The sequence below is a fragment of the Ovis aries genome, chromosome 10, assembly GCF_016772045.2.
Source record: "Ovis aries strain OAR_USU_Benz2616 breed Rambouillet chromosome 10, ARS-UI_Ramb_v3.0, whole genome shotgun sequence".
Classification (NCBI taxonomy): Eukaryota; Metazoa; Chordata; class Mammalia; order Artiodactyla; family Bovidae; genus Ovis; species Ovis aries.
The window spans coordinates 46,967,312-46,993,026 of NC_056063.1; the positions used below are offsets into that span (position 1 = coordinate 46,967,312).

Genomic DNA, 25,715 nt, shown 5'->3' on the forward strand with positions numbered 1-25,715 from the left:
CATTCTGCCCTAAAGATAAAATCAAGAAATTGGCCAAATATGCTATCTCAAATTGTACTCCTGGCACAGGAGGGGAGTATTTAGAAGTCCTAAATAACCCTTTCCTTAATTGTAAAATACATATGATGCTATAAAATGTATGAATGTTACGGAAATTCCGTTGCTAGGGTGAATTTATTTCAAACTGGTATTTATTATCAAGAATGATTTATGATATGTGCTCAGTCCAAATAAATGTAGAGAGCACTACAGGAGGTGTTGTGTTGTGAGACTCTACAAAGAGCCTTCTTTCTTTCATTAACTTCCACTTCTGGTTGCTATGACACACAGTGACAACCATAAATTTAGAAATTATCACCATCTGCCCACGCCCCCTTCCAAGGTTACACACAAGCCCACTTGAACAACCAAAATATGAAACAAAAACTCCATAAGCAATTTTAAAGTTTTTTCTTTTCAAATTATAGATACCTAAGTAAATAATCCTAGGACTGGGAATGCACTTTTTAAAAATATAGTCTTTTTTTTTTTTTAGAAAAGCAAATTCCTTAAGGAAAGATTATAACTTAACTACAGTGTTCACTTGTTGAAAAGGAAAATGAGGAAATGATTAGAAAAAATTGACAGATTTTTATAAATTATCAAAATAAATGAACTTTTGTCAAGGACCAGTTCAGGTAACCTTGAAGGTGAATCTGTATTTTTTATGCTTTTCAAATGGTAATATTGGAGTACAAAAGTACAGGTCAATATTTATATGCAATCAATGATGTAATCTTATAAAGGATTTGAGATTTGAGAGTGAGTTGTTTTCTTCTTTGTTCTTTTGAGGTCTATACGTTTTTGTACTTGTTTTGCTTGTTTTAGAACAATGATTTCCAAGTCATTAAAAGATATTGATAAAACTATTGTGCATTCTAAGTGGCTTCAGTTTTATCCAACTCTTTGCAGCATATGGACTGCAGCCTACCAGGCTCCTCTGTCCTTTGTATTCTCCAGGCAAGGATACTGGAGTGGGTTGCCATGCCCAACCCAAGGATCAAACCCACATCTCTTACATCTCTTGCATTGGCAGGTGGGTTCTTTATCACTAGCACCACCTAGGAAGTCATGATATAACTATAGATTCCCGGGAAAAAGATGTTTTAAACTCCAAACTCACAGGTCAAAAACATAGAGAAATAGCTTTAAACTACTTTGCTTAATGAAAAAAAAAAAATGTTGATATATCATTTTTTCAATGTTTCAAGAAATAACATATTTTATCTCTCCCATTTTGGGAAAAAATAGCATTTTACTTTTAAAGAATGTAACAAATATAAATAAAGTTCTGGGATGAAAAGTCTATATATCCATATTGAATCATATTCCCCCAGTACACTAAGTACTCCTTGGGAGAAAAGTGTTACACGCTTTGGTGAACTATATGATATCTTTACAATGATTAAATTTCCAGCTAATGTTTTAAGATAGAATAAACATTCTCTAGGAGTTTAAGATATTATTCTGTAGTCTCTAAAATTTAGAGACTTCTCCATCTAGAAAAACTTTGTGTAAAAAGAGCAATCATAAGAATATATTAAGATAGCATGATTCATGTACAACAGTCAAACTTCTGGCAGCTTCAAATCTTTGGCCCAATGTCCAAAATTTGAATTAAGTGAATTAGGCAACAGTGAGCTCATAGAACTTGTTTTAAAGCCATTCCCTGGGCTCTATAGAGTATTAAACTACCTAAATCCACATCTTCAAATTCAGTCTACTCTCCTGGTAAGTCTCTATTTCCTCATCCTTGTCTGGAATATGACTCTTAAGGCTTGTTTCAATGTAATGAAGTGAAGTAGCTCGGTTGTGTCCGACTCTTTGCAACCCCGTGGACTGTAGCCTACCAGGCTCCTCCCTCCATGGGATTCTCCAGGCAAGAATACTGGAGTGGGTTGCCATTTCCTTCTCCAGGGGATCTTCCTGACCCAGGGATCGAACCCCTGTCTCCCATATTGCAGGGAGATACGTTAAACTCTGAGCCACCAGGGAAGCCCCTTACAATGTAATAGCTCGAGAGAAATCTTAATTTCTGGGCTCACAACATATTAGTAAGAACAAAAGTTTTTTAAAAAGCACATAAAATGTATGAAATGGTCCTGCTTCAAAAGTGAAGTGATGAGTCAAGTTAAAATTACCTTCAGTATCTCTGTTCACCAAGTTTAAAAAGTGTGTAAGATATTTCAGAAAGGGATCTATCAAAAATGACTTAATATTTTGATTTTGAGTTTTGGCTTGTAATCTTCAGTTGTTTCGGAACTTCACTTACCCCAAAGTTACTTGATGGTCTTGACTGTGAAGGTGCTGCTATACTTAGATCCTGATGATATCGTCTTTTCTCACCATCTCTTAGGTGGTGAGGTATTTATTGTTTTCACCTTAAAATGCTGGCAGGCAATTTGGAACTAGATCTTCCTTATTTCAATACGAAAACAATTTAGAATACTTTTTACCCCAAATATAACTGATTTGTTAGAATCAACACAAACTTATCAAATACAAAATAATGATTATTAAAATGATTATTTTTAAAGCCCCAGACATATTCATTGAGAAGTCAAAGACTCTTTCTTCTAGCACACCTGAGTCTTATCATAAACATAAAAAGCTAAGATTTTCTTTTCACCTTGTCTGCACAGTACCAACCCCCTTGCCCCAAATTTGTAAATCAGAAAATTTTATTTAGTTAAATAAAATGTTCAGACTTAACAAAATGCTACCTATTTCATTCCTAAATATCAAATTTGGAATTAGAATTTCAAGCAGTAGGATTCAGTCACTTGTGAATCATGACCTAAATTAACAAATAGGAATGATGATACATGCTCTGTAATTGGGTTATTTTCAGCTATTGATTTCATTTTTCTGTTTCTCAATTTTTCACCTGCAAGCATTAGCATAAAAATATGACTCTTCATTGGAAAGTGAATCATTTAAGAACCTTCATATCTTACTAAAAAAATGTAAATACATAAAATCAACAAATAACTTCAAATTCAACTCACTGGATGTTTGATAAAGGTTCCTAAAAGTGAACAAACTGTTCAGACAGTGTCACAAAAGTAAAGGTGAGTTAAAAGAGCCATTCCTTCCAAAGAGCTTTCAATGCAATATGGAATGTGAAATAAGACACCTATGATTATATCACAACCTAGAGAAAGACAAGTGTTACAACAGAAAAAGAAAACACTAATATGGGTATTCAGAGAAAAAAAATGAAGATTTTCTCCTGATCTTGCTAGATTCTCTTTACTGTTCCAGTTATTGTTAAATGACACTTACATATTTATATGTCTATCTCCTCAACAAACTTTCATGATGGCAAGAATAAACAAATACTATATGCTATATAATAATAGTTTCATTATGACTATTAGTTTAATTTGTTCTGAGTCTGGATGAAACTTGGAAAGTGAGCAGACATGTGTGAGTAAATAAAAGAATTAATGAACACATTCTGGTGGTGAAAATCAAATGAGCTATTTTTGCATGAAGTACATTATGAAATTTGTTTATGACATAAAGCTTATGTGGTCAAGAATATTCTTTTACTTGCAGATTGAAAAAATTCTAATAATAAACATCTTTCAGATGTTTCTAATAGAAATAGTTTAGGAAAAAATAGGAGATATTTCTATTTGACATAGTTATGGTCTTTTGTTTGGATGCATGTTAATCTATTTTAGAGTTTTTATGGAAAGAAACATAAGCTTAGAATCCAGAGATCTGGTTTTGACTAGCCACTGACAGTGATCAGCTGATTGACCTTGGGAAAGTCATTGATTCTCTCTGAGCTAGGGATAATAATTTGTTATTTGATATTAGCAAGAGAATTAATTAGAATAAACCCTAGAACTGTGTTCAATTAAACTTCTTTCATTTTATTTTAAATAAGGAAATGATGATACCCATAATGCAGTTTTGAAATAAATTCTCATCAGTAACATGGTCTTAGTGTGAACAAAATATAGCTGATGAGTGTAAACATCTATGTAAACACAGGTATATATGAAAGCAATGGTGTTGGCTGATTTTGAATATTTTAGGCATCAGTCAGTAGCACTCTTACCTGTTGGTGGGATTATCCCAGGAGACATAAGGCCCGGGACAGAATGTGGCATGATATGAGAGTTCTCTGGGGAGGTGACACTTTGAGTCCTCTTAGGAGGCCTTCCAGGTCTAGAACTGAAACAAACAAACAAAAAATTTTTACAATTAAGCTGTTGTCTTACACATCATTTCAAAGTTGTTTCAAGTGGTAACATGGACTGTAAATAAATTTGTTTCAAGGACGGTTGCTTTTGCAGTTAGATGTAATAGACTTCCATCACTAATTAGATTACATGCTGAATTCATTTTCTTCATTGAAGATCAGCCACTCTTGATGCATAATTCATAGCCTGCACCTCGTTACCTGCTTCTTCATATTAATATCTATACACAGTTTGAATTGCCTCGTTTGCATATGCTAAAGTTCTGCATGCAGCCTTCAGCACGAAAATTATGCACTAACTTGTAATAATTATTACAGTCAGCCTGCTATTGATTTATGAGACTTTTAAAAACCAAATATGTGTAGTACTTGTAATGAATGATATTTTAAGGTTCTTCAGGAAATTAAAAGGCAATGGCTGCCTAAGGAAATGTTCTGCTTGTTTGATTTAATACTACAGTTAGCTGGGAGGTGGAATGAAAGAGTGATTCAGACCTATAGCACATTTTTCGATGATATGTTTTATTACTTTGCACTGCTAGCCTGATATCTAGATGATAAATGACAATACATATCTAATGTGTGAAAAGGTCTTGCAATTTCTTTATTTTTTGTCATTTAAAAGATAAGTCAAGTTATCATTTAACCCTTATTCTATTTAAATGAAGATCCCCACTAGGTTGCCTTACTTTAAATATACTAAAAATTATATTGGAAATGCTTAGGATTATTTGTAGGACATCATTAAGAAATGGCCAGAGTAGCATCTTATATCTGACTTTAGAATAATTAAAAATCCTGTTTGTGTTCTAATAGTACTTCTCTTTCACTTGCCTGTTTTACAAGCATAATTTTTAAAATTATCAAAGCAGAAAGTGAAAAGGATACACATATTCACCATTCTTGTATAAGAAAACATGAAGAATATAATAGCAAGTTTTGAAGCAAACATAATTAGCATTATGTTTCCTCTGTCTGCCTCTGTATCATGAATGTACATTTATGAAAGGCTTTTCTGTCATTTATCTGGCCAGTATATGCCAAGATATATCAAAACCTCCAGATACATCCTTCATAAGTTAACATTTCCATGTAAGTCGCAACTGAGATCCTTTGCCTTGTCAGATGATTCAAAGATCCTATCTCTATTATTTAGTGTAAGTAATATATGTAGTCATTTAACAAAAATTGCATTTGCTCTTTTCAAAGCAGTGCACTGTGGGGGCTAATTTGGGAGAACGGGTTCTTAGTCTTCAAGAGCTTACACTCTTGTCAAGCGGGACAAATCTGGTACATAAAGAACTAGGATGCAAATTCAAATGTGCTGTGTCCTAAGCTAGTTGCAGTCTGAACACTAATGCGGAAAAGCTGGATAATGATAGATAACTCCCTGTTGGAGTTAAGAGTTCATGGCCTTGGGAGATTAGAAGAGAATTCTGAATGATGAGTTGGACATGGAGAGAAAAAGAACAGAAGAAATCACGCTTCAATGGGAATGTGAGAAAGGAATGGAAACCTGAAAATGTGTGAATGTACAAGATTTTTTTTTCCAATAAGTTGAAACAGGTCAAATAAAATAAGGGGCAGAAATCCATACTGTAGACTTATTGCCTAGGGCCAGATCCTGGAGGATTTTGAACCAAGAGCAAGTAGATTGTGCATCTGTTTAGGTAGCTAACCAATAAGGACACTGTCCTGTGAATACTGAAACATCTCTCTGGCTACTTATTCTTTGTAATTACTCTTCATCCTCAGTTGATTCTCTAACTTATATTATTAGCCTAGAGCCCACCAACAGTGCTCTGCTAGCCTCCATTCTCCCTGAGTGACTTCTTCTATTAACATTACTGATATGATAAGGAATAACAGCTAAATCTTATCTACAGCCTGATCTTTCTCCTGGGATTCACAGGGATTAATGCCTGTCTACCAGAAATCCCTGCTTATGTTCTATAATAATCTAAGATTCAATTTGTCCAAATTTGAACTCAGCATCTTCTCCATTAAAACCTATTTTTCCTTGGTTAATCAAAATGGCACCTAATTGGCCAAGCCAGAAATCCAGGACTCAGCTGTGTCTTTCCTTTCCTTTGTACACTCAAATATTATCCCAATGTAAATATCCCTCTGCCCACACCTGTATTCCAGATCAACCCCTCCTTTCTTATTTGATCTACACTCACAGCTCTTTCAAGACCTACCCTCAGCTTTGCCCCATGCTGCAGCTGAAAGTGAAGTCTAGATAACTCTCCGTACTGATTTTGGAAGGATTTTTTTTTAATCATGTTTTTCAACTGTTTAAAGGCATCAGTGACTTCCCAGGTGACACAGTGGTAAAGAAACTGCATGCCAAAGTAGGAAGCACAAGAGATATGAGTTCAGTCCCTGGGTCAGGAAGACCCCCTGGAGTAGAAAGTGGCAACCCACTCCAGTATTCTTATCTGAAAAAATCTATGGAGAGAGGAGCCTGGCAGGTGACAGCCCACAGAGTCACAAAGAGTTGGGCATGACTGAGCAACTGAGCATACACACACACAAAGATACCAATAGTTCCCTATAGCATTGATACTCCTTAGCACTGTAAAAAGGCCTTTCAATACTTAGCCCTGGTCTACATTTCCAATCTCATCCTTTTTTTCCTACATTCATTGCTTATATTTGGCCTTAATGAATTTATTATCAGTGTCCTATATTGCTTTGATCTCCTAATATACCACCTCTATACAAGTCACTGTCTTTGTCATCTAAGGCTTTTATTACATCAACCCATCCTCAGCCCCATTTTACTGACTAAACATTCCTCATCCTTCCTACCAATGCCTTCTATAGAGTATTCCTTCTATGCACTCTGCTGGTTCATGATGAATAATTCTATTTTAGCCTTTTCTGCACTGACTATAGTAATCTGCTTATTTAGTTCACTCCCAAGACTATATGGTAGAAAGTGTACTTTTTTTTTTTTTTTTGTCGTTAAAATACCTCAGTGCCTGGCTCACTGTATGTATTTAAATAAATTTTAATTCAATTTGTTAAAACTTTCACTGCAATTCTTCAAATTTCTCACCAATTCCAGGAGTCTCCAAGATTCCAGGAAATGAAAAGTGAGATGCAAAAGAAATTTGGGATTCTGAGTCTAAAGATGCTAAATATACATCTGAAGCTCAGAGAAAAATAAGTATCAAGAGAACTCAAACAAGATGCCATGAAAAAAGTGTGAAAGGAAAACTAAGTTAAGATTTGAAAGTTTTAATTCTTGAATTTGTTTTGCTTTTAAAGAAGATGAAACTGTTTAGCAGTACTTTATTATTCAGGCCACAGGAGCTGTCTTCAGAGTCCTCACTCAGGAAGTGGAAGTCAGGCTACTAAGTAGGAACACTTTATTTCACACTGTGATTAGGAGAGACCCAGTGGGCTCTTTTCACCCTAGATACCTCCTGCCCAATCTATCAAGTTGCCTCCAACCTCACCAATAGAGATTTACTGCTTTTAGACTGGAAGATTTAAGATCTTTTAAAGCCTTCCATTAAAATGCAAATATCCTTGGTGGTGGTGACACCCTAAAACAATCTACACACACTCTACTAGGGATGACTTTGCAATTAGAGGAGAGCAATCTTGAGATACCTAGGTAAATAACAGGGGAGGTGGAAAGAACTCCAATGAAAGATTTCCAAGGAAAGACAAGTCATTTATCCTTTTCCCTAAGAACAAGAGGAAGCTCTTCTTGGAATTATAGGAGACTTCTTGGTTGCTGGGAAAGTTAGGTTTGTTGATTAATAAGACTTTCGTCTATCCCTCATGACCTACAGTTAAGTCTCCTTATTGACAGGCTTGGTGTATTACCTTTACTGCACTCTTGATCACTAACTACTAGAGGGTTTAAGTCTAGAAAATCTAGGAAGATAACTTAATCATAAAATGCTTAGATATTTAAATTACTTTCAAGAGAGATTTAGGGAACTTCCAGGAGAAACTGTGTAGTGCAGTGCTCAGAAACATGGGTTATACTGTCTGGATAGATCTCACTTTAAATAGTAGTTCCAGCCTATTTACCAGAAGGTGTGACCTAGATCAAGCCACTTAACTTCACTAAATACCTGACTAAATCAGCATATTTTTTTTAAATGGGCCTGTTTGTTTTGTCAGAAATAAGTTATTCTTGGCAAGAAAACCAACAACTTCACTGAAAAGAGGAATGAAACAATTAGCAAAGGCCCTTCTCAGGGAGTGATCAATTGCCTCAACAGCAGACACCTTCAAGCCTCCTTACTACACCAGTAACCCAGCTCTACCCCCAGAGTATCAGAGCAGCTGAACTCTCTTAGTTCTAATCAAAGCAGAAGACCTCACTTAAATAAATTATTACCCTTAATAGCTTGACGGAAATCAAAATTTATGACTTTGGTAATTGTTTTTGCCAGCTTCACACATGAGCCATGGTGCAGCCTTTAGTATTTTCACCAACTTGCATTAAAATAGAGGAGTAATCACTTAGAGATGACTGCCCTTAGTATCTCACTTACCTAGGAATCCACTCAGGCTTATGGTTTCCTGCAGTTCCACAGAAATCAAAAAGATTTCTTTTCCAGAGAGATCAGTGGGTGCGTGTCTCTACTTTGTCTACATCATTAAATCAGTGTCAGGCTAATCTCTGTCTCTCTCCCCTAACTGTACAATGGTTACCAACTCTTCCACTTAGTGTGCTTATTCAGTATGCAGTAAAAATCTAACTTAACTCAAAGAGGCTAAGTCCATCAAAATACTGAGAGATATCTGAAATGTTGGAATGTGCTTGACAGATTGTGCAACCCCTAACCTCCTCCACAAGCATCAGCTTCTGCTAACCTCTTCAGTAGTTCTTGGGAAATTAAGTTCAACTCTTCTCCTGAGACTGGAGCAGAGAAACCTGTGAAATCCAGAAACAGACTGTAATAGCTATAAATCGGAAAATGCAAAAGTCACTGCTTAGCAGAAATTCAGGTTCCAAATCCTACCTATTTAGAGAAAGGCAAGAAGGGTGCTATTCAATTAGATAATTCCTTCCTCCATGTATCTAAAGGACAGGAGCTACTGTACAACAAGCAATTGGATATACATAAAAGTTATGAGAATAAAGACCCTCATTTCTTTGAGACAGAATATAAAATTAAATAACCTGTGGGATAACAATGAAGAAGAAAAATACACAGCAGCCAATGAGCACTTATTTTAGTCTTGGGACACAACAAGCATTAGGGATAAAAGCAGCTCACTCCATTCATCAAGAAGAGTTCATTTGCCCTCTTGAATCTATTTACCCAAAAAGTGCCAGTTGTGTGTTTACATTCTGCATAATTTACTTACTATTAAGTTTCCTCAAAACCAAGCCAAAAAAAAATGAGAAATGTATTCATATATATGACCTGCATATATACTAGTATTTCTGATTGGAAAGATATAATTTGCCTACTGATTTATACTACCATTTGAATATTATACAAAGAGTGATGAGGAATGTATGATAATATAAAGAAATTCTTATGTTCTAAGTGAAAACTCAAGATACAGACTTCCATATATGGCATACTGGAGCACAAAAGAGAAAAATTAAGTAAACAAATGCAATACATATGCATAGAAAAAAAAAGACTAGAGAACATACTAGAATATTTTGTACACACATATATTTTGTAGAAAACATACATACTATTAAGTGGATTATCACTGAATAGAGAATTCAGTATTTTTCATATCTGAAGGTTTTCGTTTCTCTGTCATATGCATCAAAGAATTTGTTGCGGACAAATCATGATCCTGGCTCAATTTGATCCTGAGGTTTACCTCTATCCACAGCAGAAAGCAGGTATAATTTATCCCCTTAATCTTTCTTTTCCATCTCAATTTTAAAATATTTAATAAAAATATGATTATATGTAAAAATACTACCCTTGTGAGAACTTTTCTTTTTCCCATGGAAGAAAAGCTATGACCAACCTAGGCAGCATATTAAAAAGCAGACACATTACTCTGCCAACAAACGTCCATCTAGTCAAAGCTATGGTTTTTCCAGTAGTCATGTATGAATGTGAGAGTTGGATTATAAAGAAAGCTGGACACCAAAGAACTGATGCTTTTAAACTGTGGTGTTACAGAAGACTATTGAGAGTTCCTTGGACTGCAAGGAGATCCAACTAGTCCATCTTAAAGCAGATCAGTCCTGGGTGTTCATGAAGGACTGATGTTGAAGCTGAAACTCCAAAACTTTGGCCACCTGATGTGAAGAACTGACTCACTGGAAGAGACCCTGATGCTGGGAAAGACTGAAGGCAGGAGAAGGGGACAACAGAGGATGAGATGGTTGGATGACATCACCCACTCAATGGACATGAGTTTGAGTAAGCTCTGGGAGTTGGTTGGACAGGGAAGCCTGGCATGCTGTAACCCATGGGGTCGTAGAGAGTTGGACACGACTAAGTGACTGAACTGAACTGAACTGAATCTTTCTTTCTTTTCCATCTGTTTTAAAATATTTAATAAAATACATGATTATATGTAAAAATATTACCCTTGTGAGAACTATAAAAGTAATTTAAATATGAAAAGTACAGATAATCATTAATATCTTGCAGATCAAGTCAACTTCATGGAACAAATCCATCAAAATAAATGAACAAAAAGAATTTCCTAAGACAAATATATGTATATGTTTCACCAAAAGTTATAGCTGATTTATAATATGCGAGTTATAAATGGATAGTTTTATTTTAGAAAGACCTTGTTAACCTGTTAGTTGAAATTTGTTCCTTCGGTTTTGGGAAAGGCTACAATATAAATAATACAGGAAGTACATGGTCAGCATCATTTTCCCACTCCATCAAGTTTTTTTTTCTACACCTGGCAAAATTTTGAAAGATACATTACTTTTGTGCAATAATGACAAATTTGACCACTTTCTCAATCTCATATTTGTTTAGACATCTTTTCGTATTTTCTGTGTAGGTATGTGTCCCAGCTATGGGTATTTCTCAGTACAAATGGATTATGAACTAACACTATAAAGAGATGATTTTCCACCGTCACCAAAATACCTATTTCCATGGGGCAGACACTTAAAATATCACCAGCTGGATACCTGGAAAGCACCCTCAGATTAGTGACTCATACACCTAAAACATACAACATTCCTTTAACTCTTTACATGGTACGTGTTCTGTATTGAATTTTATTCCTTCTAAATTCTTACACTGAAACCCTAACCCCCAGGGTGACAGTACTTGGAGGTTGGGCCTTAGGTAGGTAATTAGGTTTAGATGAGGATATCAGGGATGCCTCATCGTGGGATTAGTGCTCTTAAAAAAGAGACACCGATAAGCTTGCTTGCTCGCTCTCTCAGCCACATGGGGAAATGGTGAGAAGGCAGTTGTCTACAACCCATGTCTACAGCCTCACTCAACATGACCAAGCAAGCACCCTCAACTCTGATTGTCAGCCTCCAGAACTTTGAGAAGATGAATTTCTGTTGTTTAAACCACCCAGTTTATGCTATGAGGTATTATAAAAGAGCCATTTACTAAATTTTACCATGAAACCTGTTATTTTCAAGGAGTCTGTTTCGAGACTTGTACTCTAAAGAAATATGTTCTTCCCAACAGTATGCTTATCTTCAAATTATAAAAATTTTTCATCACCCGACATTACCAAACTATTTTCTGCATCACAGGTCATATGACAATTGTCACAGGGGCAAGGAAAGCAGCAATTCACATATTCTGTGAAGTTTATATGAGTTGATAATTACTCAAAACACAAGGTTAACATGAGTAAGTTGAAATCATTACAAACAGAAAGTGAATAATAGTTGAAATTAGCTACTCTGATGAGGAGGAATAATTGTTGACTCTGACTTCAAACCTCACACTATCCAGACTTCAAGTACTACAGGAAATGTATTTAATATAAATCTTGTTTCAAAGGACACTGGCAAAATATCTGAAGTCTCCGGCTCAGTGCTTAGTCATGTCTGACCCTTTGAAATAACATGGAGTGCAATCTGCCAGGCTCTTCTGTCCATGGGATTCTCCAGGCCAGAATACTGAAGTGGGTTGCCACATCCTCCTCTAGGTGATCTCTCCAACCCAGGAATCAAACTCAAGTCTCCAGCATTTTGGGCAGATTCTCTACCATCTGAGCCACCAGGGAAGTATAAGAATGCTGGACTGGGTAGCCTATCCCTTCTCCAGGAGATCTTCCCATCCCAGGAATCAAACTGGAGTCTCCTACATTGCAGGCAGATTCTTTACCAGCTGAGCTACCACAGTGTATAGAAATTGCCTCAAACTAAGGCTTAAAACATATTGGAATGTGGCTAAGCTATGCTTAAGCATTTGTATATTGTGTTTACAATTAATTACAGTCCCGAATACTACAGAGAGTCCTTATTTGACAAATTATATGTTTGGGAAAATCTAGTCCCTGAAGTTTTTAAGTCCCCTCCATCCCTTTTATAGAATCTATATGTGAGAACCACATTAAGAAGTTTCTTCACAATCTACAAAATACACTAACTATATTAATATTAGAGTTAATATATTACTCAGGGATGTCTTACCTTAGTGAATATACTTTTTGATAAAGTTTTTATAAAATCAGAAGCCTAGTATTCTCTTCTCAATTTGAATTCTTTATTGACATCAAAGGTACATGACGGTTTATGAAGTATATCTATTGATGAATCATAAAAGCATATTCATATACTTTAAATGTTTTATTCACTAAAGAGTAAATTAATATAACTAAGGTTTAATAAAGAATATAAAAATTTAATACTATTTATTTTTATCTTTCCATAGCATACATTAAACACTGAAATACATGATATTTCTTCCAAAGAGGAGACTGTGTGTAAATTGCATTTAATGACATGCTTTCTAGAGAGTTAAATATTTTCAACCTTTTAATCACCTTATAATTTTCTCTTCTGCCCACAAGCTTTCCAAGCCACAGATAAGTCTACCCACAACACATCTGTTTCAAAATTGTCTGCAAAGAATGACTAAGACACAGATAAGTCTACCCACAACACATCTGTTTCAAAATTGTCTGCAAAGAATGACTAACATCCCATAAGGGACAAATCTCAAAATAATGAGAAACTATTGTAAATGGTCTTCTTAAAATCTGGGGACCAGTTATTATTTTATTGGCCTCTTTCTCACAGTATCTGTCATACTTCAAAACCATATTCTATAAAATTTAATATTAAAAATATTCCAACTAAGACATTCAATATCGAACACAATCTTTTATTCAATCTATGGATTCCATCATCACAAAGAAAAAACTTTCACTAGTATCATTTTTCAGTTTGAATTTCAAATGACTAGATCCTCTTTGCAATTGCTGTTGCTTTTATTTTGTATGAACCAAAAACAACATAATTAGTCTTTTATCTCACTGCCACATGCCATAATTGTACTTGCACATGTCACTGGCTCTGTTTTTCTAGATCACCTTGAATTTGGTCCCAAGATATGTCCACAGTTTAAATCTCAAAATAATATCCAACTTTCCTCTATAGGAGATCCCATCTTAAACACTCTGAATACCCCCTTCTCAAATGCTTTCATTTATATTGGAATCATAAATTAAACAATGAGGTTTCCCAGCTGGTTCAGCGGTACAGAATGCACCTGCCAATGCAGAACTGATGTAGAAAGTGAAATATCAACACAAGAAAGTAAATGGTCTTACTCAATATGCCACACATAAAAGGTGGGGTTGTTGGGGGGAAGGAAGAATAGGCAAAGCACACAGGATATTTAGGGCAGTGAAAAAATACTCTGAGTGATAAAATAGTGGTAAATACATTCATTATACATTTGTCCAAACCCATAGAGTATATACTAGTAAAGTAATGATATAAGGCTGTATATTGTCACCGTGCTTATTTAACTAATATGCAGAGTACATCATGAGAAACACTGGGCTGGATGAAGCACAAGCTGGAATCAAGAAGGGCAGTAGAAATACCAATAACCTCAGATATGCAGATGACACCACCCTTACGGCCAAAAGTGAAGAGGAACTAAAGAGCCTCGTGGTGAAAGTGAAAGAGGAGAGTGAAAAAGCCAGCTTAAAACTCAACTTTCAAAAACCTAAGATCATGCTATCCAGTCCCATCACTTCATAGCAAATAGGTGGGGAAACAATGGAAACAGTGACAGACTTTATTTTCTTGGGCTCCAAAATCCTTGCAGATGGTGACTGCAGCCACAAAATTAAGACACTTGCTCCCTTGAAGAAAAGCTATGACCTACCAGACAGCATTAAAAAGCAGAGACATTGCTTTGCTGACAAAGATCCTTCCAGTCAAAGCTGTGCTGTTTCCAGTAGTTATGTATGGATGTGAGACTAGGAACACAAAGAAAACTGAGCACGAAAGAACTGATGCTTTTGAAGTGTGGTGTTGGAGAAGACTCTTCAGAGTCCCTTGGACTGCAAGGACATCAAACCACTCATTTATAAAGGAAATTAGTACTGAATATTCATTGGAAGAACTGATGCTGACTGAAGCTCCAATACTTTGGCCATCTAATGCAAAGAAATGACTTACTCTACCCTGATGCTTGGAATTTCCACAATAAACTCCAGAAAATTCTGAAGGAGATGGGAATACTAGACCACCTGACCTGTCTCTTGAGAAACCTGTATGCAGGTCAGGAAGCAACAGTTAGAACTGGGCATGGAACAACAGGCTGGTTCCAAATAGGAAAAGGAGTATGTCAAGGCTATATCTTATCATCCTGCTTATTTAACTTATATGCAGAGTACATCATGAGAAATGTTGGGCTGGAAGAAGCACAAGGTGGAATCAAGATTGCCGGGAGAAATATCAATAACCTCAGATAGGCAGATGACAACCATCCTTTTGTCAGAAAGCAAAAAAGAACTAAAGAGCCTCTTGATGAAAGTGAAAGTGGAGAGTGAAAAAGTTGGCTTAAAGCTCAACATTCAGAAAATGAAGATCATGGCATCTGGTCCCATAATTTCATGGCAAATAGATGGGGAAACAGTGGCTGACTTTGTTTTTCTGGGCTCCAAAATCACTGCACATGGTGATGGCAGCCATGAAATTAAAAGACGCTTACTCCTTGGAAGGAATATTATGACCAACCTAGACAGCATATTAAAAAGCAGAGACATTACTTTGCCAACAAAGGTCCGACTAGTCAAGGCTATGGTTTTTCCAGTAGTCATGTATGGATGTGAGAGTTGGACTCTAAAGAAAGCTGAGCACCAAAGCACTGATGCTTTTGAACTGTGGTGTTGGAGAAGAAAAGACTCTTGAGAGTCCCTTGGACTGCAAGGAGATTCAACCAGTGCATCCTAAAGCAGATCAGTCCTGGGTGTCCATTGGAAGGACTGATGTTGAAGCTGAAATTCCAATATTTTGGCCATCTGATGCAAAGAGCTGACTCATTTGAAAAGACCCTGATGCTGGGAAAGATTGAGGGCAGGAGGAGAAGGGGATGACAGAGGATGACATGGTTGGATGGCATCACCGACTCAATGGACATGGGTTTGGGTAGACTCCAGTGTTGGTGATGGACAGGGAGGCCTGTGGTGCTGCGGTTCATAGGGTCACAAAGAGTCGAACATGACTGAGTGACTGAACTGAACTGAACTGATGCTAGGAAAGACTGAAGGCAGGAGAAAAAGGGGATGACAGAGGATGAGGTGGTTCGATGGCATCACTGACTCGATGGAAATGAGTTTGTGCAATCTCTGGGAGTTGGTAATGGACAGGGAAGCGTGGCATGCTACAATCCATGGGATCACAAAGAGTCAGACACAACTGAGCGACAGAACTGGCTGACTGAAGGAGTATACAACACCAAGAATGAACAGTAATGTAAATGTTGGACTTTGAGTGATTATGACTTGTCAATGTAAGTTCATCAGTTGTAACACATGTACCACTCTGGTGGAGTATGTTGATAAAGTGGAAGGTTATGCATGTGTATTAGCAGGGACTATATGGAAATTCTCTGTATCTTTTCCTCAATTTTGCTGTGAACCAAAACTGATCTTAAAAAAAAAAAAAAAAAAAACCTTTAAAAAAAACTAAGACTTGTGAACTAAGGCAACCTAGTCCAGAAGCCATGACCTGAGCATCACGCAATCTGTCTCTCTGTTCCATATCTGTTGTTTAATTTAGTCAACAAAAAAAATGTTAATGTGCCTGACCTGTCAATGTGTACAGGAAATACTAGTATGATATTGCCCCTGACCTCAAGTAGATTGTGATTTATTGGTTTAAATAGATACATATATAGCATTGCAGCAAATTTTATTAACACTGAAGTAAATGTTTGAAAGGACTGTTCTGGGAATGCCATGGTGGGGATTTCTCAGGAAATATGAAGTGTGAACAGAAATTAATCAACTGAAGAAGAGGAGGGCTTGCTAGTAAGGAAAGAACATAGAGACACAACCTTACCTTACTTATACATGCACTTCTGTAACGAAATGCTGAATTACTCAAACTCATGCTCATCTTTCCTTACTTAAAATGGTTAGTATCACACAGCCTAGTACATGATCACTTTCAAATAATTTCATAAGTCATGGCTAATCTCTCCATATTGCCTCCATTCTTCTGATGTTGAGAAAAATGTTAGATGTGATAGGTTCTGATTTTTGGTTAAATGCCTTTGGGACATTATGATTCATTTAATTACTTTATTTTTAAGTTAAAATTCTGCGAGATTCAGTATTTTTCTGTTTTACAGTATTTTTTATAGTCTTTTCCATTATGATTTATCCCAGGAGACTGGATATAGTTCTCTGTGCCATATAGTAAGACTTTGTTGCTTATCCTGTCTTAAATGTAACTGTTTGCATCTATTAACTCCAAACTCCCAGCCAGTCCTTTTCCCTCCCTCCTCCTCCTTGGCAACCGCAATTCTGTTCTCTATGTTTTTTGTGATATTTTATTTTAGAGGAATTAAATAGGAGCCCAATTTGGCATTATATAATTAACTCTGTAGATAAAACCTTTCTCCAACCAGTAACTAATCTATGCCCTTTCAAAATTTTACTTTAAAAGTGGTTTATATCCATAACAGTGAAATTCATTAATGACTCAACTGAGTATTATTTCATTTTTCTATATTTATCATTTTAACCAAAGTTACTACTATATCTTTCTAATATAGAAGATGAAAATATTTTGTAAAAAAGTTATTGCTAGCCAACAATAAGGAAGGAAAAATCTATAGTAAGTGCTACATCAATCTTTATGTTCTAAAGTCATAACAACTATAAATTTCTAGCAAAGTACATGTACACACACAAACACACACAAAACTTGGTGTAAGCATTTTAACACATAAGTCAGAAAAGTAGAAACAACAGTTTTACTCACGTTAAACTCTTGATCTTTTGAGATACAACTTCAAATGAGAGTTAAAAGCAGAACTGATTAATTCAGAACTCAGAAAACTTTGTCTTCCTCCTTGTGAATGCAGAGGTAAGATGTCTGACTTAACCTAAAATGTGTGTTTTCACCTCTCACTGACAAGTTATTTGTTTGCTACCTCTACAGAAAATGTACATAACTAATTTATTTGAGAGATCTGTTAGAAAAAATAATACATCCTCCATTCCCCTCTGCTGTGTAATGCATGCGGAGCTGTCAAGATACATAGTCGTAAAGTACAGAGATTCAGATAACAACCCAGAATTCAGAGACCTCTGACAAATTTTGATACTCCCAGCAGGGTTTGTCTATGAACTGATGAAAGGATTATATTAAGATAGACAAAGTATGCTGTTTCCATCCTGCAGAGATGTAATAACATGCTTAACTTGTTACCTGACATAGGTATTACATAGGCACCAAACATTGCTATTAGTATGATTTACTTCAATTGAATTCTATTTAATACTTTATGAAAGTATTTTCTTCAATGAAGGGCCCTTTAATATGAATGTTCAATATTATAAAAAATTATGATGTAAGCTGCCTGCACTTCAGAGTTGAAGAAGAAGTTGGCAAATGTCCTTTTAAGCTTGAATAGACATTGTTTTATCTTGGGATTCTTTCCCATGGAATACTGTGCAGAGGCAGCTCTTAAAATCCCAATCATTATGCTAATTTCTATGTTCTCTTACTTATTTATTCAATCTCAAATCATAATCTAAAATACTTAAAGTTTCTGTTTAATAGTGTCTTTTACATATGGATGGAATGTTACAGGATGGAGACTAAGTAACTTAAAGGGTCACAGACTGAGGTGAATAGAACCACATCTGACTGAGCCAAAGTCCACTCCGAATTGCCATGCTAATTATAAAAATGTTTACACATTGAAGAAATTTACATTAGAAGTAAATATCCAGTTTTAGATGATTTTTGAAATTTACTTTCAAGGCTATATTTCTAGCCTACAATCATTATTTTGAAATAGATTTACTATTTTGAAAGGCTGCCTCCACACTTTTGCACTTGCTGTTGTTACTTTCTAGAATACTCCTCAATAAGATGTGTTTATGCCTCACCTTCTTCCCTGGCCCACATACAACATGGCACCAGGCTCATTCAATTGTTCACCTCGAGTCCTCTGATGTGTTTTTTTTTTTTTTTTTTTTTTTTTTTTTTTAGGCATTTTTTCCTTCCTTTATTTATTCATTTAGTGCCTACAATATGAATTTTATTGGACACCAGAAATGCAAAGATAAAAAAGCCAAAGTCTTTGTTCTAGTGGATGTCATGTATATATATTATGATATCAAAATAAAGATGAAACTGCACTTGACTATTTCTTTGAAGTGTCTTTTTTTCAGCATTTAGTTGACAGCCAATGGTACAACATAAAAGAGTGGGGAAGCAGTTTTGGAATGAAAAAAGAAAGCAGATACTTCCTCACATGCATTAGTCACTGTTTCGAAGTCTACATATAAAATTTTGAAATGGCTGGTTACTCTACATTCTTTTTTTTTTTTTTTTTTTTTTTGCATTCCCAAACATGAACCCCCTCCCACCTCCCTCCCCATAACATCTTTCTGGGTCATCCCCATGCACCAGCCCCAAGCATGCTGCATCCTGCGTCAGACATAGACTGGCGATTCAATTCACATGATAGTATACATGTTAGAATGTCATTCTCCCAAATCATCCCACCCTCTCCCTCTCCCTCTGAGTCCAAAAGTCCGCTATACACATCTGTGTCTCTTTCCCTGTCTTGCATACAGGGTCGTCATTGCCATCTTCCTAAATTCCATATATATGTGTTAGTATACTGTATTGGTGTTTTTCTTTCTGGCTTACTTCACTCTGTATAATCGGCTCCAGTTTCATCCATCTCATCAGAACTGATTCAAATGAATTCTTTTTAACGGCTGAGTAATACTCCATTGTGTATATGTACCACAGCTTTCTTATCCATTCATCTGCTGATGGACATCTAGGTTGTTTCCATGTCCTGGCTATTATAAACAGTGCTGCGATGAACATTGGGGTACATGTGTCTCTTTCAGTTCTGGTTTCCTCGGTGTGTATGCCCAGAAGTGGGATTGCTGGGTCATAAGGTAGTTCTATTTGCAATTTTTTAAGGAATCTCCACACCGTTCTCCATAGTGGCTGTACTAGTTTGCATTCCCACCAACAGTGTAGGAGGGTTCCCTTTTCTCCACACCCTCTCCAGCATTTATTGCTTGCAGATTTTTGGATCGCAGCCATTCTGACTGGTGTGAAGTGGTACCTCATTGTGGTTTTGATTTGCATTTCTCTAATAATGAGTGATGTTGAGCATCTTTTCATGTGTTTGTTAGCCATCCGTATGTCTTCTTTGGAGAAATGTCTATTTAGTTCTTTGGCCCATTTTTTGATTGGGTCGTTTATTTTTCTGGAGTTGAGCTGCAGAAGTTGCTTGTATATTTTTGAGATGAGTTGTTTGTCAGTTGCTTCATTTGCTATTATTTTCTCCCATTCCGAAGGCTGTCTTTTCACCTTGCTTATATTTTCCTTTGTTGTGCAGAAGCTTTTAATTTTAATTAGATCCCATTTGTTTATTTTTGCTTTTATTTCCAGAATTCTGGGAGGTGGATCATAAGAAATTAAGGAAACAATTCCATTCACCATTGCAACGAAAAGAATAAAATACTTAGGAATATATCTACCTAAAGAAACTAAAGACCTATATATAGAAAACTATAAAACACTGATGAAAGAAATCAAAGAGGACACTAATAGATGGAGAAATATACCATGTTCATGGATTGGAAGAATCAATATAGTGAAAATGAGTATACTACCCAAAGCAATTTACAAATTCAATGCAATCCCTATCAAGCTACCAGCCACATTTTTCACAGAACTAGAACAAATCATTTCAAGATTTGTATGGAAATACAAAAAACCTCGAATAGCCAAAGCAATCTTGAGAAAGAAGAATGGAACTGGAGGAATCAACTTGCCTGACTTCAGGCTCTACTACAAAGCCACAGTCATCAAGACAGTATGGTTCTGATGTGTTTTTAACCTGAGTATTATTTAGAAATACTAGATACTTACTTATTTATTGGTAATTATCTGTCCAGATACCCTGAATGACTTCTGTTTACTGGTGTGGGCTTCCCTGGTGGCTCAGAGGTTAAAGCGTCTGCCTCCAATGCGGGAGACCTGGGCTCGATCCCTGGGTCAGGAAGATCCCCTGGAGAAGGAAATGGCAACCCACTCCAGTATTCTTGCCTGGAGAATCCATGGACGGAGGAGCCTGGTAGGCTACAGTCTACGGGGTCGCAAAGAGTCAGACACAACTGAGCGACTTCACCTTCACCGTACTGGTGTATTTCCAGAATACAGAAACCAGGTCTGGCATAAAGTTAGGACTCAATAAATATCTATTAAATGAAAATAAAAGAATGAATGAATGCATGGAGGGAAAAAAAACAGATGCTTATTGCTGATCTATGGCCACTGAAATCTACACTATCTTCAGTTCAGCTCAGGCTGAGGCTACTGCATGTCAGATTGTTTTCTATGGTGTCAGTTTGATAATGATGATAAAGTTGAAGGCTGCTGAGTTATTGACCTCTTAGCATTATCCAACCTCCAACTGAATATGCTGAATCAGACTTAACTCTTCAAAATGATGTGGCTGGAATGATAATATACCATATATTTTTAAGTGGATGGCAATCTGTGAATCTTGAAATCATCAGCCAAATATTTCACTTTCAAATATGTTTATATTTGAATTTGGCTTTAAAAAGCTAGATTTATATACTTGAATATTCATTTCACACTCTCATAATGAGGTATATATTTCTAATCATTTAGTTTAATCGATCCTTCTAAGTCATAAAAAATAAACCATCTTTGGATTAAACTTTATTTTCACAAATTCTGCCTTACATATACATGGTTATGTATGGAAGTCCCAAATTATTTCATTTCAATAAATTAAAAGGCTAAATTACATAAAGCGTGGTGTCAAAGCAATTCACTAATTATTTGAAAAGTTCAGATAGATCTTCTTTTATGCAATGAAAGAAGAAGATTAAGTAATTAAATGCTTAAAAATGGCTAAAAACTAAAGAATAAAACCCTATCCTTGGGATAAGATAGGAGCATGGCATTACAAACATGGCATTAGTGCTTGAAACTATTTTCTAAAAAGACTGATAGAATTATCTTTGCAGAAATTAAAAATGTATTTAGGAAAATTAAAGTTGAAAGTTAAGTAACAAAAAGGAAAATATATAAATCAAAGGTTAAGTGTTATTGCTCTTAGTTTACAGACAATGAAAAATCCGATATTAAATGGCAAAAAAAAAACAGGAAAAAAAGATTTTAAATAATAATAAATTAGTTACCTTAAAAGCAATCTCACTAGTAAATAAGGAATTAAAGATCAAATCAAATATAGACTATTACATACAATACATGTGCAGACCTAAAAAAAGACTGGTACGGGCAGATTCTTTACCAGCTGAGCCACAAGGGAAGCCCAAGAATACTGGAGTGGGTAGCCTATCCCTTTTCCAGGTGATCTTCTGGACCCTGGAATTGAACCAGGGTCCCCTGAATTGCAGGCAGATTCTTTACCAACTGAACTATCAGGGAAGACCATACCTCTATACTGGTAGAAGCATGTATTCTGCATAATATTTCTCAGAGTCCATTTTGTGTAATGTATCAAAGTTTAAAATATGAAACATTTTATACCAATACTTTCAAAGTCACAAATCTAAGAATTCATCCTGAGACAGACTATGCAAATATAAAACTGTAGATTCATACAAATGTGTTGAGTTGAATAAATTACAATGTATCCTAGACTGAAATTCTAATAGGGTCATTAAAATTATATATATTAGAAAGCTAGTTAAAAGAATCCAGAAACATGTCTACCACAGAGTTCATGTTTTAAAACATATTACACTACATTAAGATATATTTTATATATGCTTTTAGTGATTTTTTTATATGTGATCACATATTATCTTTAATTATTTATTTTTTTGAAATTTTCTAAACATTTGGTAATGAGTATTTTTATTTAAATCAGAGAAGCAATGAAATGGAGCATCTAGAGACGAATTCAGTGTTACTAAAAAAAATAGATTATTTTTCAAACACCAGGAAAAACAAACATGCCACTCTCTGAATATGTTAGAATAAAAATCATACACTTACAGAAGAGTAATTTATTTTAGAAGCATTAATATGAAGAAAAAATAAATTATTAAAACTAGGTCCTTAAACTGTGTGCATATTAACAGCATAATATCTAGACTTTATTGCCAAGAACTTATAACTTGGCTATTTCCTTTCCACAAGTTGGAAAGCTTAGGACAAGTTCAGCCTCCAAAAGTCTTATATATTAAGTGGAGCTGCAAATACAAAGAAATATTTTTGCCAGAAAATTTTATATCAAATATTTAAAGAAAAGTATGATAAAAAGTGAATGTTATGGTGATTGTTAACTACATAAAAACTCTCACCTTTATATCTCAAAGTGATTAATTTTTAAACTGCATTTTAGTCTTTAATAACATTTAATAACTGTATAAATAACACTTAGCATGATATTTCTGAAAACTAGCTTTCTATCTTTTTGAAACCCAGTTTTTTTTGAGACTTCAATAATGAATTTTATTAAATCTCAAAGCGTCCTTGTTTGAATGAGAAAAAATAGTACCTCTTCCTAAAACATATGGCCTCTTTTATCTATATGCTCTCTACATTTGTTGGGTTCAATGACAGGGTTTACTATACCTGAATGGGTGTTGTCTGGTGAGTAGTTTATGAGCAGAGAATCTTTTGGTGCCTAAGACATCAATCTGAACAGGATGATAATAGACAACAGTAGAATTTTGCTATAGAAGCTATTTTGAATCAACACAGGAATGCATCTTGTTTTCAACCTGCACACAAAACTCTTCTTCATGAAGTTTCAAGAAATATTTGAACAGAATGCCAAAAGTTTCTATCAGTTCTTCAGTTAAATTTTAGTTAAATATATAAAACTGCTACGACTTCACTTTATGTCAAAATGTTTATTGATTAGCATCAAAATTTTTTAAAGTAATGCTTCTTATTTGGCTACATTCCTGAATTTGTACTCCTAAAAAATGGTTGATTGCATGATGTTAGTTTTAATTGCGTATTTTCAGTTATGTTTTCTGGTCCCTATTTGCTTTACCTTCTAGACCAATGGTGGAGAAGGCAATGGCACCCCACTTCAGTACTCTTGCCTGGAAAATCCCATGAGGAGCCTGGTAGGCTGCAATCCATGGGATTGCTGAGTCCGACATGTCTGAACAATTTCACTTTCACTTTTCACTTTCATGCCTTGGAAAAGGAAATGGCAACCCACTCCAGTGTTCTTGCCTGGAGATTCCCAGGGATGGGGTAGCCTGGCAGGCTGCCGTCTATGGCGTCGCCCAGAGTCGGACATGACTGAAGCGCTTAGCAGCAGCAGCTAGACTAATGGACTGCGACATTCTATGTAAAGCACACCTGTGCATGTTTACATACATACACACACACACACAGAGCTTGGATACATGCTGGCAGTCTCCTCACATGCTGAAGCCAGTGGATATGGCAAACGAATAGAGAAAAGGAAAACAGAAAAGACAAAGACCAAAAAAAAAAAAAAAAAAAAGATCTTAGTAAACTAGGAGACATTCCTGCTATTCAGGAGCAACTTCAGGAATATATAGTGAGAAATGAACAGTCTTAATTTGCATGATTAAATTTAAGGAAATGCCACAGAGTAAGTTAGAACCCTGGGACTAGCTAGACTAGCCTTGTATGCATGAATATACTAATATCCTAATACTGTGGAAAGGAAGACGTCTTTCCTTTCCTCTCTTTGGAACTAGAGTAAAGAATACAAACTTTATATTTGAAAATGACAATTAAGTTTGGTGTTTCCAAACTTTTCACATCTCTCACCCCATCTCAGCTTTTAATTGGTTAAAAGATAATTTCAAAATAAATTAATTTTTTAATAAGTTAAAAGTAAAATCCATTGAATTTAAATTAACTGGAGTTAATTTAAAGGCCCCTAAATTTTAACTTTAACTAGTAAATTATTTTCTAGTAACTTTTTCCTGAATTATATATTAAAAACAAAACTAGGCCTTGACCTAAAATCTAAAATCAAACTTGCTAATAAGCATTTACCAGCTCTCTTCTTGATCTTAAAGCATATAGTAGATGTTAATAATTTGAAGAAGGACTGATACATATGTACATGCAAAAATAAGATGCAACCAAAAGGCTATTAACTGGCATGAAAGACAGCAGTGTTATTTCACAGAAACACAGATTCATTTAAGTATTTTTTCCCATGAATGATTATATAGATATACATATATATATATAGGAATGTATACGAAGTCAATAAATATGATGCTTTTTAAATTACTACATAATCAAGATATTTTCATAGGTAAGCATATATTTAAATGTGAGATTTAATATTTCAATATAATTATTACATTTATAATTATGACATGTAACTTTAGACACAGTTGCTTTCCCCAAATGATCCCACTTACGTTATTTATCACATGGTCTTCCCAAGATATAATGATGTATATCACTCTGTATCCTATAGCAAAAGCTTACCTATTTGATAACTGTTGGTTTAGATATATGTGAAATCACTTATACATCAAAGCACAAAATCCAGAAAGATCAAATATAAAAGAAAATGAGAAACAGTGATAGAATGAAAGGGGTATTGACGTGTGGTAGTTAAGGAAGTAACTAGGACTTGGAGACAAAATTGAAGATATATAGCATAAGAATGAAATAGAAATAAAAAGAAATAAAATTTTAGTGAGGTAGAAGGATAAAAGTAAAAATCAGAAGTGCTCCTATGTGAGATGAAGTGTAGATAGGGAAAGAGGATGTTATAGTAATCCAAAGAGGGGAATATAAGGAAAAATTCATATTTTG

General features: G+C 35.3%; 1 protein-coding gene across 4 annotated transcripts in view; it reads right to left on the minus strand.

Moving 5' to 3' along the window:
* The window catches only part of DACH1 (dachshund family transcription factor 1), a 467,964-nt gene that overhangs the window by 268,883 nt on the left and 173,366 nt on the right, over window positions 1-25,715 (minus strand). For all 4 annotated transcript variants that reach the window (XM_027973690.2, XM_012184753.4, XM_060394521.1 and 1 more), the window contains exon 2: window positions 4,112-4,227. In XM_027973690.2, the coding sequence (XP_027829491.2) occupies window positions 4,112-4,227 (116 nt within the window). The remainder of the gene's footprint in view (window positions 1-4,111; window positions 4,228-25,715) is intronic.